General features: G+C 39.5%; 1 protein-coding gene across 2 annotated transcripts in view; it reads right to left on the bottom strand.

Annotated features, from left to right (window-relative positions):
* Positions 1 to 7,793, bottom strand: part of OTUB2 (OTU deubiquitinase, ubiquitin aldehyde binding 2) — an 82,673-nt gene extending 74,880 nt beyond the window's left edge. For both annotated transcript variants that reach the window (XM_069208234.1, XM_069208235.1), the window contains exon 1: positions 7,619 to 7,793. In XM_069208234.1, coding sequence (XP_069064335.1) covers positions 7,619 to 7,621 — 3 coding nt within the window. In that variant the 5' untranslated portion in view covers positions 7,622 to 7,793. The remainder of the gene's footprint in view (positions 1 to 7,618) is intronic.
* Positions 7,794 to 13,478: the final 5,685 nt, after the last annotated feature.

The raw sequence follows: 13,478 nt of genomic DNA, 5'->3' as shown, positions 1-13,478 counted from the left end.
CCATCCCCGTACCAGACTAGGCCTTCTCAGTAGGTGCGCACCTCAAACTGTCCTGCGTGCAAACGGCTTTCACTCGTTCAGTGGCTGGAAGAGACACGAGTGCAATTGACTTTGCGTTCTGACTCCGTGCACTTTGCAGAAACATTAGAAAGATGCAAAGGTCCCACAGAGGGGGTCAAATATGGCGTAGATGTGGCTACAGACAACAAGTGTGGTCCTAGGTGCCAATGTGATAGCTGTGAAAGCAGGAGATGTCTTAGTAAGTTGGACAAGAACACTTTCTACTTTGAAAGTCTGTTGCGATATTGCTTAAAAGACGTGACTATAAAATTTTCCAAGTTCACCATCAGGTTACGTAACTGAGAATAAGTTAGTATGTTGGGAGGACAGTCAGCCCCGAAATCCGGAGTTAAAATCTTGGCAGGAACTGATGCCTTGACTCTCTTCTTTTTCTTAGGCAAAACGCCAGTTATCATGAATCCGTGGCCATTGCAAATATTGCCCATGTAACTTAAACATTTTTAGGTGGGGTCAAGCAGGATTTTTCTCTTGTGAAGCTTTGTACGTGTAAAACACAGAAAACCATTGCCATCCTGCATCTGCTAATGAGATCTGGAAATGCGAGAGCCACCAAGGTATGAGAATACAGACAAAGGCTGCTTGTGCAAGTGAGCAGTCAATGAATCCAGCACTACTGTAAACTTGTACTGACGTTTTCAAGCCAAATAGCAATGTGAATGGCAGTGGCCTTTCTTATGTGCAAACTTCTGACCGTCTCGATCGAGTGGCACTTGTAAGTGAGCATCCCTCCGATCCAAAGATGCCAACAGACATCCTCAACCTACAAAAGTGGCAGTTCTATTCAACATGTCCATTCGGATTTCAATATCACACCGTTTTTCAAGCTCTATAGATTAATGTCTCGTGCAAGTTCTGCAGCCATTCCATGTCTTCGGTCCAGATGCAAAGCAATGTCACATTTTTCCTCAAATTTAGCAACACCATCGAATATTCCTGCACTTTTCTCTGGAACCATTAGCCAAGTAGAAACTCGTCTCTCTGCCAGGAAAAAGTGCTATGAAATACTTTCGGTAATCCTAATGGGTTATATTTAATACCTGATGATATGTTGCTACCCAGACTGCTTAAAAAAAAGAGACCTTTCCGTTGCCTGTTCATGTCTACAAGCTCCATAGATAGGAGTGATGAGTCTTGCTCTATGGAGCTGGAGAGACTCTTCAGAACAGGAAATGGGGTGCTGGCTGCTTCATCTGTTTGATGGGTCTATCTGCTCGCTGAGATGATTGAGAGTGCATGGTTGTTGGAAGGATGGTTGTCTATATGTTGAGGATGATGCTCTATGATGATCCAGGTTTGCATTGACATGTTTTCATTCTTTAAATTTCCTTATAGACTTTCTCTCCCAGGACAGCTAAACCCATAAAAGGAAAAAAAGGCATTTTAAGAGATTCTGGTTTCTGGCTCATAGTCTTCCATTCACAAATGTACACTTGCCTTCTAGCAGCAATTATGCACCCAAAGACAAAGGAATGCAATCATTCCATCACACACACAGTGTCAAATAATAGCTTTGCTTTTTATGTCATGTGCAGGAAAGCTGATTAACCAGTATCATGACACATAGTTCTAAAAAGTCTGTTAATATGGACTATTATGTATAAGATGCACGTGTCTGATGCTAGATCCCTTTAAGATGATGGGCAGGCATCCTGTGATACCGGTCAGAAATGAATGACCATCTCCAGACAGAAAACTTCAAGGCTCAGCAGAAAATAGAGTTGTGAAGGAAACATGTCTGTGTCTCTCCCCTCTTCGTGAATCACTTTTCTGAATTCTCCCTGAAGGGGAGATCTCATCTGTTGTGAATTCTGTAATTGCATCAAGACTGGGTGCTTTGATGAGGCTGCATCTCCCTCCCTTTCAAAGCCAATGTTCTCATTCACATGAGCTAGTGCCTGAGGGAAGATGTCCACCTTGATATTCTTGCCCTTGTGCTCAGGTTGTATGAGTGCTCTATCCCGTTCCTTTACTGAATGAGAAGAGTAATGCTGAAAGAGAATGATGTTCGTCCTCCATGAGCTTTGTCATCAGTGCAGTCACCACTGCTTCCTGTACAACTGCTCTTATCCTGCTTTCAGACAGATATGAAGTGAGCACTTGCTGTGCTTTGTAAGCATTCTTTTTTAACCACCACTACCGGGTATGTAAGGCTACTTTAATGAAGAAGCCCATGAAGGAATCCCCCTCCTCCTCCTCATGAAGGTTCGGTTCATTAGATGTGAATGTCGCCATTAGTGGTGATAGTTAAGAGTAGGCGCAAAAGCATCTACTTTAACCAGAACCTGATCACTTTGCACTCCATGACAAGGCATATGGTTGCATTACTTTCTGGTTAGCTTTGCTCGAGCATACACATCTACAACTTCCCCTAAGAAAACTGAAACCCCCGACTATCTTCAAATGTTTTAAAGCTCCAATCAATAAATCCATTCTTATCCAATTTGTTAAAAAATGTATCATTTCACCTAAATGCCTGGACTTGTGAAAAGGTATCAGCAAACTTTAAATCATCTTTTCATCACCTCCAAGGCACTGTATAGCCCTCGTGGAATTCACAAGTCCTGACCGATAAAATTCTGTAAAGCTAAACAAATTAAAACAACAGTATCATAGAGTCAAAAGTAAAAAATGTACACATGGTCAGCCTAAAGATAAAACTCACTACACAAACCTTGTAGCTTTCAACAAAGATTCTATTACCCTTACCAAACTAGACTATTAGGTGTAAAATGTATCAAGACAACTGCAAAAAATTCTTTTGTGTTCCAGATGTTTGTCGTCTCAAATTATGTCAACCAAAAATTACGATGTCTCAAGTTAATGTAACAGTAAACAGTAAATGTAACAGTAAATTTATTTTCTGAAAATATTTTGTACTATAAGCGAGGCTTGCTGGTTATTGCGCAAACGGATGCCCTCCCGATTACAATACTCAAGCTTAAACCTACTCCTTCCTTGTTATTAGAGAAAGTTTCTTTAGAGACAGTAACAAAGTTAATGACCCAACTCAAAACTACTAATTCACCCCTTGATCAGAATCTGAACTAGTTACTTAACACACACACTTGTGCGTTGTTTCGTGGTCTTATAACTAAACCTTTATCAAGAGTAATAATTAATTTTGACCTTGAAACTGCATTGGAAACTCCCATACTGACATTTGACTCTAGTTGGAGATACATTAGCGGTCTACCAATACTTCGCAAAATTATGGAAAAAATAGTGGTAGCCCAACAGCCCTAATAAGAGCCACGCATTTTGTGTCAGATTAGCCCATAATCATAATAGGCTTGCATCTGCGCAGGGACTGACAATTTTACACAAATAATGGTACTTGGAAGGGATGTCATAATGAGATGAGTAAATTAAACAAAATAGGCCATGTGGTAGTCTCTGTTGTTTCGCTTGCATGCGACAGGCTGGGTACTGGGGAACAATGGAATATCACAAAGGACCGTCTGCCATCAGTGACCTTTACTATTGCCATGGAGAGTGACCTGGTGGGCCGCCTCCTCTTTGCACAGTGTAATTATGCTCTCAACAAATGTCTACTGACTTGTCCATCACAATACCAAAGAGTGAAACTCCTGAGCCGAAAGTGTATTTTCCCCGTCCTTTCATTTTTCTCTAGCTTCACCACAGATCCTAATTGGAACCACAAACAGAGGCAGACGAGTGACATAAAGGGAGGGCTGAGTGCAGGCTGTGGGTACACTGAATGTTAGCATGTGCTCAGATCTTCTGGGAGCGCTCCGCTGCCTGAATTATTTCTGTGTTATTGTAACTGTTGTAATAAGATAGTTAGCTCACTTGAACAGTTCTGAAATGCAGATCAAATTGTACTTTTTTTCACCCTGTGGTACTGGAATTGTACCCTTGCCAATGTTTAGGCTCCCCTTGTTACGGACTAGGAGATGGGCTTCAGAACGGCCTTCATGCCCGTCGTATTTTTTGTCTCAAAATTAGAAGCAGTCCTTTCAAAATGCTGTTTTATTTAAGAAGAGTCAAAATGTAAATATACCGCAACTGTTCCGCTACTACTTTAAAGACCAAGAAAATGTAAAGTTCAGGAATGGTTAAGCCCCGTGACAGAAACTTTCAGAACGGACATCAGCAGTATGTTCGGACTGTGTAGTCAAGAGCAAAGTAGAAATGGAAACTACATCCCCCAGAATGCAACCTTCTCATCCAGGCCTCAAGCCCTGGTTAAGGCTGGAGAGTCCCGATTTTTTAAGCCAAAAATATCTTCATTTTGTCTGTTTCTGGCCTGAAATTGCCTTTTGTTCAATATGATTCGATTATTCTCCCGTTTTTTTTTTTTTAATCTCCCACTTTGCTCTTGTAAAATGTTAGCAGGTATGCGTGCTATGGACAAGGATGGGGCATCATTCAAATTAAATACATGTAAATAAATAATGTAGAGTTTTTGTGGGAGCTGTCAGGGATTGATGTGGTGAGGCTATGGAATGGCTTCCAAGCCCTTGCTTCTTGAATGAGTGACATCTTTAGCATACACTGGCTATTTAACCAAGGACAACTTGCCTTCTTCCAGTTGCTTTTACCACCTCAGCTCACTCCTGATTTCCTAATGTAAGAGGTACAATCTTGTTAGAAAAGAGACATAGGTATTTATGTTATATTAAGTATTTGAGGAGCGTTGCAGCAGTTTTAATGCATTTTCCAGACCACAAAATACAGCACCATGAGGTACTAATAAATGACATTTATTTCAAGATCTGGAGATGAGTGGCACACAAAATGCAATAACATGTCACACATAACCATACTAAGCCAGTGGAAATGTCACACATAAGTGCATTTTCAAAGCGCACTGAAATGCCACACATAATCAAATTAAACTCATTGAAATTTCACACATAAGGAACCAAAAATGTGGCAGCTATGGCCCTACAACAGTTTTTGGATTTACCACTTTCACCTGTCTACCCTGCAATCTTGATTTCAACCAAAGCAAGTGATGAAGTCTGCTTTAATAGTTCTGTGCACAAACTCGACCTCAACGTATCAGAGCGCTTTAGATAAGCACCAGTTACATTACACAAGGACACAACCATTTTTGTTTTTGTTTCTAGGCACGAGGAGATTAAGGGCCTGATTTAAAGTTTGGCAGATGGGGTTACTCCTCACAAATGTGACAGATATCCCGTCTGCAGTATTACAAGTCCAGTATATCCTTTGGACATCGTAATATGGCTGACGGGATATCCGTCACACTTGTGACGGAGTAACTTGTTCCCCAAACTCTAAATCAGGTCCTAAGTGATTAGCCCAGAATCACAGGACATTGAACACTGCGAGACTCAAACCTGGTTCCCCAGTTTCTACCGTACCTACCAGGAGAGCACAAGTTAAGGTTATATGTGGGCAGGCGGTGTCTATTTACTCTTTTCACAGACTAGATGTCGTCCACCCTGCCAAGAATTTGGGCCCCACAGAAATATGCTGAACTCCTCCGGGTATCATTTTCAGACACATTCAGCAGCGCCTGCACATTGTCTGCCTTTGTTGTAAGCAGCAATGTGCAGGCAGTGCGGGGGCTTTGTTATTTTAAATACGAGCTGGGCCAAATCAAAGGCAAATTGAAGGGGCCATCAGGCCTCCTTTTGTTGGAGTATCCTGGCTGGGAGCTATCTGGAGCCTAGATATAAGTGCAATGGAGGGGAATCAAAGGTGAGAGGCATGCCTTTGACTGTATACAAGAGATATGCATGCACTGTATGAGTGTCAGATGTGTTGGTCTGTCTCAGTATTTACACAAATAACAATATGAATACCACTATTTGGTTTTATTTCTTTTATAGTGTTACTCTTTCCAGTGCATGGTGTCAGAGCACTTTACATCCCACGTACACATTATACATTGACAATAAATCATATCATTGTGTAAATAAATGTACAGGATGTGTTACATTAGACAGTGAGGATTACAAGGTAAGGAAGTCACATGCCCTGCATAGTTCATTGTGCTATACTGGAAGTATTACAATGTATGAACTGCAACTAGCATAAGGATCTCTGTGTGAAAGGCAGTGACCCACTTACCTATCTACATACAATAACAGTCTGTCATCTGTAGAACCTAGTAGGAGACACATTAACCTTCTATGCTACTGCGCTTCTAAACTGAAACTATACAAAACAGAGAGCTCGCCAGCAAATATGTAAACTTCCAGGTTTCTCTTACCATTGTTATTATTTCCAGAGATTTACTGGTCACACAAAGATTTCTGCAACAGGTGACTTAACCCCATTAGCAGGGCCACTGGAATTATGCGATTATGAGGCTTTGGCGAACTTTGCATAATTGTAGATTTGCTGCATTTGCCACATAATCCGTCTGCTGCATAATCTGCAGATTTTAACATCAAAAAATGTTTCTGGCTCAAACAGTTCAAACTTTACTAAAAACGCAGGGACACATGTGGCCAAGTAGTGGAAGGCCCTCTGCATAGGTTGACTGGTCACCTTTCTGTAGCTTATTGCTATAGTTAGGTGTTAAACTTGTACTAATGAAGTGCCACTAATACCCAGGCAGCGTTAACGAGGTAAAAAATTACAAAATAATGAAATAATACTATCACAAAATGTGCTGCATAATGCTACATAATTTGACTTTTCTCACCAATTTTCTTAACCCTGCTCTTTCCTTTTGTTGCCAGTTTCTTTGTGGCAGAGTTTTTAAAAATAAATGTATACATTGAGACCCAGATTTCACATCAGGGTTGCATCACTTTTTGGGAGAACGCAAAATCTCATTTGTTAAATATTGTAAGGTGATCAAATGTACTCATGATATACTTGAAAAACACGTGTGAGGTCTTAAGATCTGATGTCATTTCTTGTAATGTCACTTCCTGCGAGGTCTCGAGATGTGATGCCATGGTGTCATGCTCTTCGGTGTCACTTGCATACTGCCTAACTTGGTTAGTCTGGGTTAGTCCCCCCACTTCTTCTTTTGGATTTGTGCCCTGCCTAGCACCCACTTCAACACTAAGGATCACCCTATTCTCCTAGAAATCAAGACCTGCCACTGTGTTGGGAGCGAACACAGTTAACATGGCCTATAGTTTTCTATCCAGCAATACTTGATCAAATTGAGCACTTTCACCTCTACCTTAGCCACGAACCCCTAGGGATGCCCATTCAGTTCCCTACGCTCATCATTATTATTAAAAACATCTTGCTTCATTATTTAATATACTGAGAAACTCCAACTTTTACATAGAATTTGTGCCTGTATAATAGCTATATAAAGAAAACTTTTAGCATACAGTTCTTATTGTAGGAGTCAGAACATCTTCGTTTTAACACTAATGGAATACATTTTATTTTATTTTATTCCGGCGAACAATTTCAGAAAGATTTTGCAAGCTATTGTTGATTGTTCAACCGGAGAAATCTCGCAAGATTTTTGTTACCATGTTGCGCGTGCACCACCCAGATTAAATCTTTATATATAAACCTGAGACAAGAAACTGCACAGCTAACATACGTAATTACACGAACACGCACTAACCATGGCGTCGTATCCCCTCTGTCAGAAGGGGGAGTCACTGCGTCTCCGGGCAAACCTCTGATTCACGGTGTCCTAATTTCCTCTTCAAGGAACAGTAAAATAAGTTTCTATATCCCAGTTGCATTTCTCTTGCTGAACTTAACTGGCGGCCATATTAGGTGTGGAAAGACGGTGGCTTTTCAAACTGTTTTACCAGAAGTGGGAGAAGAAGTCATGCTGAACGCCGCCTATTTTTGAACAAGTGCAAGCCTCTCCCTAGTTGATGAGCGATAACGTGTTTAACGTACTTTTAAAACAAACGACGGTATTTTTGTTTGTATTTACGAAACTGTGAATACGACCTGAAGTAATTGACACGCTTGCTGGATATTAAATACCATAGAATGCAGAAGAAAACAACACGTGAATGTTGTATTTTTTTTAATGTATTATTCTGTGCCCATCTCATTCTTTCTAATTGGCACGAACACGCCAATGTTTCTTTTAAGGCAGTTATTTTTTATTAATTATTTATTCGAGTTTCCGGTGAGCTAGAGTGAGCAGTATGTTATTCAAAGATGGCTGCCGCGCTTCCCCAATTCGAAGAAATGCAAGCACGGGAAAGAGTCGAAGCCAGCTGTATCCCTAGTATCTCAAGAGCGCGTCACTCCTCCCTACATGCTGCTATTAACATTATTCTGTTCTTTAATTGCAATTGCCAGGGCTTTAAGTGGGCCGGGTTCTGCCTTTGCTCAGCACCTGCAGTTCTGAAAAATCTGAGTCCCCATCTTGCACCTGCAAATGAAACAATAATTAAAATGGTGGCTGTTTCATGCAGTAAAGTGTGCATTCATGGTGAGGCAAGTACATTTGCGTCATCCTTCTTGGCCACCACATTGTCATGTGTCCACCTTGCATTGGCACGCTCTTTTTCAGATTTTTATTTTATTTTTGCCCGTACTGCACACCATCAGCAAAACAAACAATGGCAAGCCATTTGGTCGAAAATGTGAGACCTATTGGCTTTTCCAATGCTTGTTTTTGTTGTAGTAATCTGCTCAGCAAACAAACTAATAAAATGTGGATTTCTTACCTTACTGAATAAGTCAAACAAGGTTTACCCATTACTACACAAGATCATCCTAAAATAATACATAACCATACTGAAATTGCCATGAAGTAATGCAGCCAGAACCAACTGTAGGGTAATACATCCTCATCGTGAAATCTACACTGACTAATACAGTCCCATTCTAAAGATATCATGGGATCATCCTTGAGTAATAGAGTCCCGTTCTGCGGTCATCTCAAAATCATTCTGTAATATTACGGCCCATCATGAAGTACCCATAGGATCATCCTGGAGTAATAAAATCTAATCCTGAAATCATCATGGGATCATCCCACAGTAGTAAATTATCATCACATGTTTTCCACTGAAGTAATCAGGAACCCATCCTGGAGTGATGCAGCTTAATCCAGAAATCATCATGGGATCATCTTGTAGTAGTAAAAGATCATCACATGTTTTCCAGTGAAGTAATCAGGAAGCCATCCTGGAGTAGTTTCTTTGATGACTCTAGAGTCATCTCATTTAAATATTTCGCCCTATACACATACTTCAGGATGGCTTGGGATGACTTCCCCAGATAATTGCAGGAATAGCACAGCTGAAGTCATCAGATGACTCCAGGATGATCTTCCTTTTTGACTTGGGATCGGGCTCTCCATTTTTGCTCTCACCCCCAGGGTGAAAAAAAAAAAATATAACTCTAGCAGTACAAACATGTGCTGCTTTTGATGTACTTTCAAAGAAACTCCTTGTAGTTCTTTCAAAGTCGTATCCTTTCAGAACTGAAGCATTTTCAATATTTTATACAACAAAACCATTGTTGTTGCTTTTTTTATCTCATGCAACTAACAGCCATTGGCAAAGCCAATAGCCCTGGTCTGTTGTAGGTGTTGTATTATAAATAGGGATACTAGAATTATGTGGCAGGGGAGACCCAAAATTATGCAGCAGGGTTGAATAAATCATGTGGCAAGAAAACAAAAATGATGTGGCATAATGCTTCAAAGTTATAGTATTACTTCATTATTTTGACATTTTCAAACTTGTTAACATTGTCTGGGCAGTGTTGGACCTCATTAGTAGCAGCTTGACCCTCAACCATAGCAATATAGCAACAAAAATGTAACTTTTCAAAGGGTCTTCCACTGAGCGGCAGTGCGTGTGCTGCATTTTTAGCAACTTTTGAACTGTTTGAGCTCGAAAAATTTTTTGGGTTAAAATCTGCAGATTATGTGCCAGATGATGAATTATGTGGCAAATATGTAATCATACAAAAATCACCCTAGCCACACAATTCCATTATTCCACTGGCCCTGAATATACATCTGGATGCAATGACAGAAAGAAGCAGCAAAATACCAGTCAGGCGGCACACTATGCTAACAACAAATTTTTAGCTTACATGTTTTTAAGCCACGCCCTTAATTACATTGACCACCCCCCTTTGAGAGGCCCTCCAGTTTTTTCATCCTACTTAACGCCCTGGTAATTGCATTTGTATAACAACTACTCCAGACTAACCGCTGTCATGGTCGCAGACAGTTCTACTTTTGAAAAGTACCCTTAAGGTAATCCTCTTTCGTAAAACAAAACAGAGGATCCATAGACATGTAAATTTGTTGGCAGTGGATGGTACTCACGACAACTGCACCAAAAACGTCCGACAGGTGACAAACCAATAGAAGTTTATGTTGCATTGGAGCACCACATTATGTGGTAGGGTTGTGTAATTTGTAATGCAGGGAAATTGTGGTATATTGAGTAAGTATGATCTCACTATTTTGTCGTTTTAGCACACTGGTTAGGCATTTTTTTCTGTGGCCTGGCCTGTATTATTAAGTCCTGGTCGGTAATATATTAGCAAAAACAGAGAAATTCAGTATTTGTTTCCTTCTGAAACTTAAATCTAAAAGAGTAAACACATGAAGAAATCAGATCAAAAGTATTGTATGGCTGTTTAAATTGTTTCAGAATGATTATTGGAGCTAACAGAGGGAATAGCCAGGTTTCAAATGGATCTTGACAGTTTTACAAGAGTACTGTTTCACTTTCTACATGATGTCTGTTTTCAAACCGCAAAACATTAACCAACAGCAAGTATTTTTTACATAGAATTGTTGTAGCCCTAACATTGGTGCAAACCGATTTGTACTCTCAAAGAAATACAAATGTTCAAAGAGAAAGAAAAGTGTCCTCATTCAGCAGTTCCTTTTGGAAATATTATTTACCAACAAATAATGATTTTGATTTTTAAGGAAACACACAAACATCATTTTATTAAGAAAATCCTTAGATCAAGCCTACACATGCACAGCTATTGTAATTCAAGGCACACCTCTTTTTTCTGCATATTCCAATGATGTTTTAGAAATGGTCTTCCAAAGACCTCAAGTCATGTTCCCTTAGAGAGTCAAAGTTTTGAAGGTAATGTTGAGCTCACAGCAGGCTAAATGTCACAGCTGGCGAGAAGAGCTAAAACCTAAAGGTTAAATTCAGCTTCATTCAGAGTTGTCATGTTTACAGCTACTCCTGAAGCCTGTTCAGGTTCTTTGAACACCTCAAGGGCGGTGCTGCACTATTGGTGTTTGTGATCAGCTAGTTATTGGTGAGGCTTTGATGCAAGTTTATTACTGTATACTCACTGAGATTTTTTAAAATTAAAATGTGTCACTTCCTAGGTTGCTATTGATGTAAAAGACTATGGGTCTGATTTAGAAGTCAGAGGAGGGGAATACTCCATCACAAACGTGACAGATATCCCGTCCACCATTTAACGGTCCCATTCTATCCTATGGGGATTGTAATAAGGCGAACTGGACTTCTGCCACCTTTATGACGGAGTATTCCCTCGGCTGACTTCCAAAATAGGCCCCATGTGGATCACTTCTTGTGACATCAACAAGCATGGTAATTAGGTCTCCCCATTAAAATTTTTAAAAAAGTGAGAATTCGGGTAATCAGTTTTGGGTTTGCTCTAGTTTCCATTAAGAATCAGCCCTTACAAGCACTACTTTACACCTTACAGATGTATTTTAACTAACTTGGTAGTAAGCATTGTATGATGGAAGACGTAAGATTATAAAACAAGCATTGGCAAAGTCAGTAAGTCTGGCGTTAGCTGTCAGCTGTCTAGCAATTCTTGTTTTTATGTCATGGTTTTTGAAAATCTTTATTGTTTTGGAATACGCTGGTCCCTTATCAATCGAAAAAAACATTTGCTACAATTTTTTTTTAATTTGGTCTAAAAAATACATTGCCATAATAATCCCTTGCACTGAAGGGGACTCCTTAAAATGTTATTCAGTCTTGCATTGGCTACAAGTCTCTTGCCTTTGAGAAAGACAGAGCGAAAGAAAGTAAAAAAGGGAAGGGAGAAAGAGGAAGAAAGAGAGAAAAAGGAAAGACAAAAGATGAAAGAGAAATAAAGATGGAAATAAAGGTAAGAGAAGGAAAGGAAGAGAAAAGGACACGAAGAGCAAGGAAAGGAGAAAGGAGAAAAGAAAGGAAAGGAAAGGAAAGGAAAGGGAAGGAAAGAAGACACCAAATAAGGAAGGCAAGAGGAAAAAGGGAGAAAAGGAAAGAGAAGGAAAAGGAAAGGAAGATGAAAGGAATAACTTGAGAAGAAAAAAGGAGGAATGTGTGGAGGAACAAGAAGAAGAAAGAGTGAAGGATATAAGGAAAGAATGAAGGAAAGTAAAAGGGAAAGAGAGTAAGGAAGGAAAAGAAAAGGAAGGAGAAGGAAAGAAGAAAGAGAATGAAGGAAAGAAAGAAGGAAAGGTAAAAGAAAATAAAACGGAAGAAAAGAAAGAAAGGAAAACATTGAGAAAAGAAAGAAAAAGGAGGATAGAAAAAAGAAAAGAAGGAAAGAAAGAAATTAGGAAAGAGAGGGCGAGAAAGAAAAAAGTAAGAAGAATATTTAATACTGAACATTTTCAAATGAATACAATCTGGTATACTGTGAAATAGCAACAGCCAGAAAAGCAATACACTTCAAAGGGAATTAACAACAGCATTGACAGGAGATGGGATCTGATAAAGATGGAATATGCATCAGAAGCGTCCTACTATCAAATCAATCTCTAAACACAAAGGCCACACTACAGTAAAAGTAAACAAAACCACTGGCACTGAAGGCAACTAGCTTGTGTGCAGGTGTACTCCATGTGAGAGAGCAAAATGCAGTAAATTAAAGTTATGTTAACCAGTGGCTTACAAAGGCTGAATCACTTCCCCCATGCTATATGCTGTCGTAGATGGGAGCAAAATGTGAATGACCCGGACACAGCAACAGATCAATCGATAAAGAGAAGTGTCCGAAAGCCTCTATACATAAGTATATTATACATATTTTAGTAAAATCAAAAGGCCGTGGCTGACGACATACATAAAAAGGAGTACAACGTCTGGTGCTTTGAGGACTGAGTCTGTGTTGTAATGTGAACTTCCACAGATAGAGAAATGCATTTTAATAGCAATGAAGAAATAATATTGTTTTAATTATATTTATAATTATGAATTTCTTCAAAATGTAAACAAAATAATGTATCTAGGCCATACAGTGGGGCAGTAGCAACACTACCATTTGGAAGCAGAAAATAGGGAGAGATTATAAAAATCAGGGGATTTCGTTTTTTCATTGAAGTGAAAGAAATTTTAAACCAGAGAAAGTCAAAGTAAAGCCTTGTTTTGGCTTTTAAAATAAAGTGTCTCCTACTTAAAATGGGAGCGCTGTCAGGTGAAATGCCTGGGACTATACACAGTCTAATATCATTGAAGTAATCAGGAACAGAAAAGTGGCAAGTTAACTTT

Source organism: Pleurodeles waltl, chromosome 9 (genome assembly GCF_031143425.1).
Source record: "Pleurodeles waltl isolate 20211129_DDA chromosome 9, aPleWal1.hap1.20221129, whole genome shotgun sequence".
NCBI lineage: Eukaryota > Metazoa > Chordata > Amphibia > Caudata > Salamandridae > Pleurodeles > Pleurodeles waltl.
This window is presented reverse-complemented; position numbering and strand designations above follow the sequence as displayed.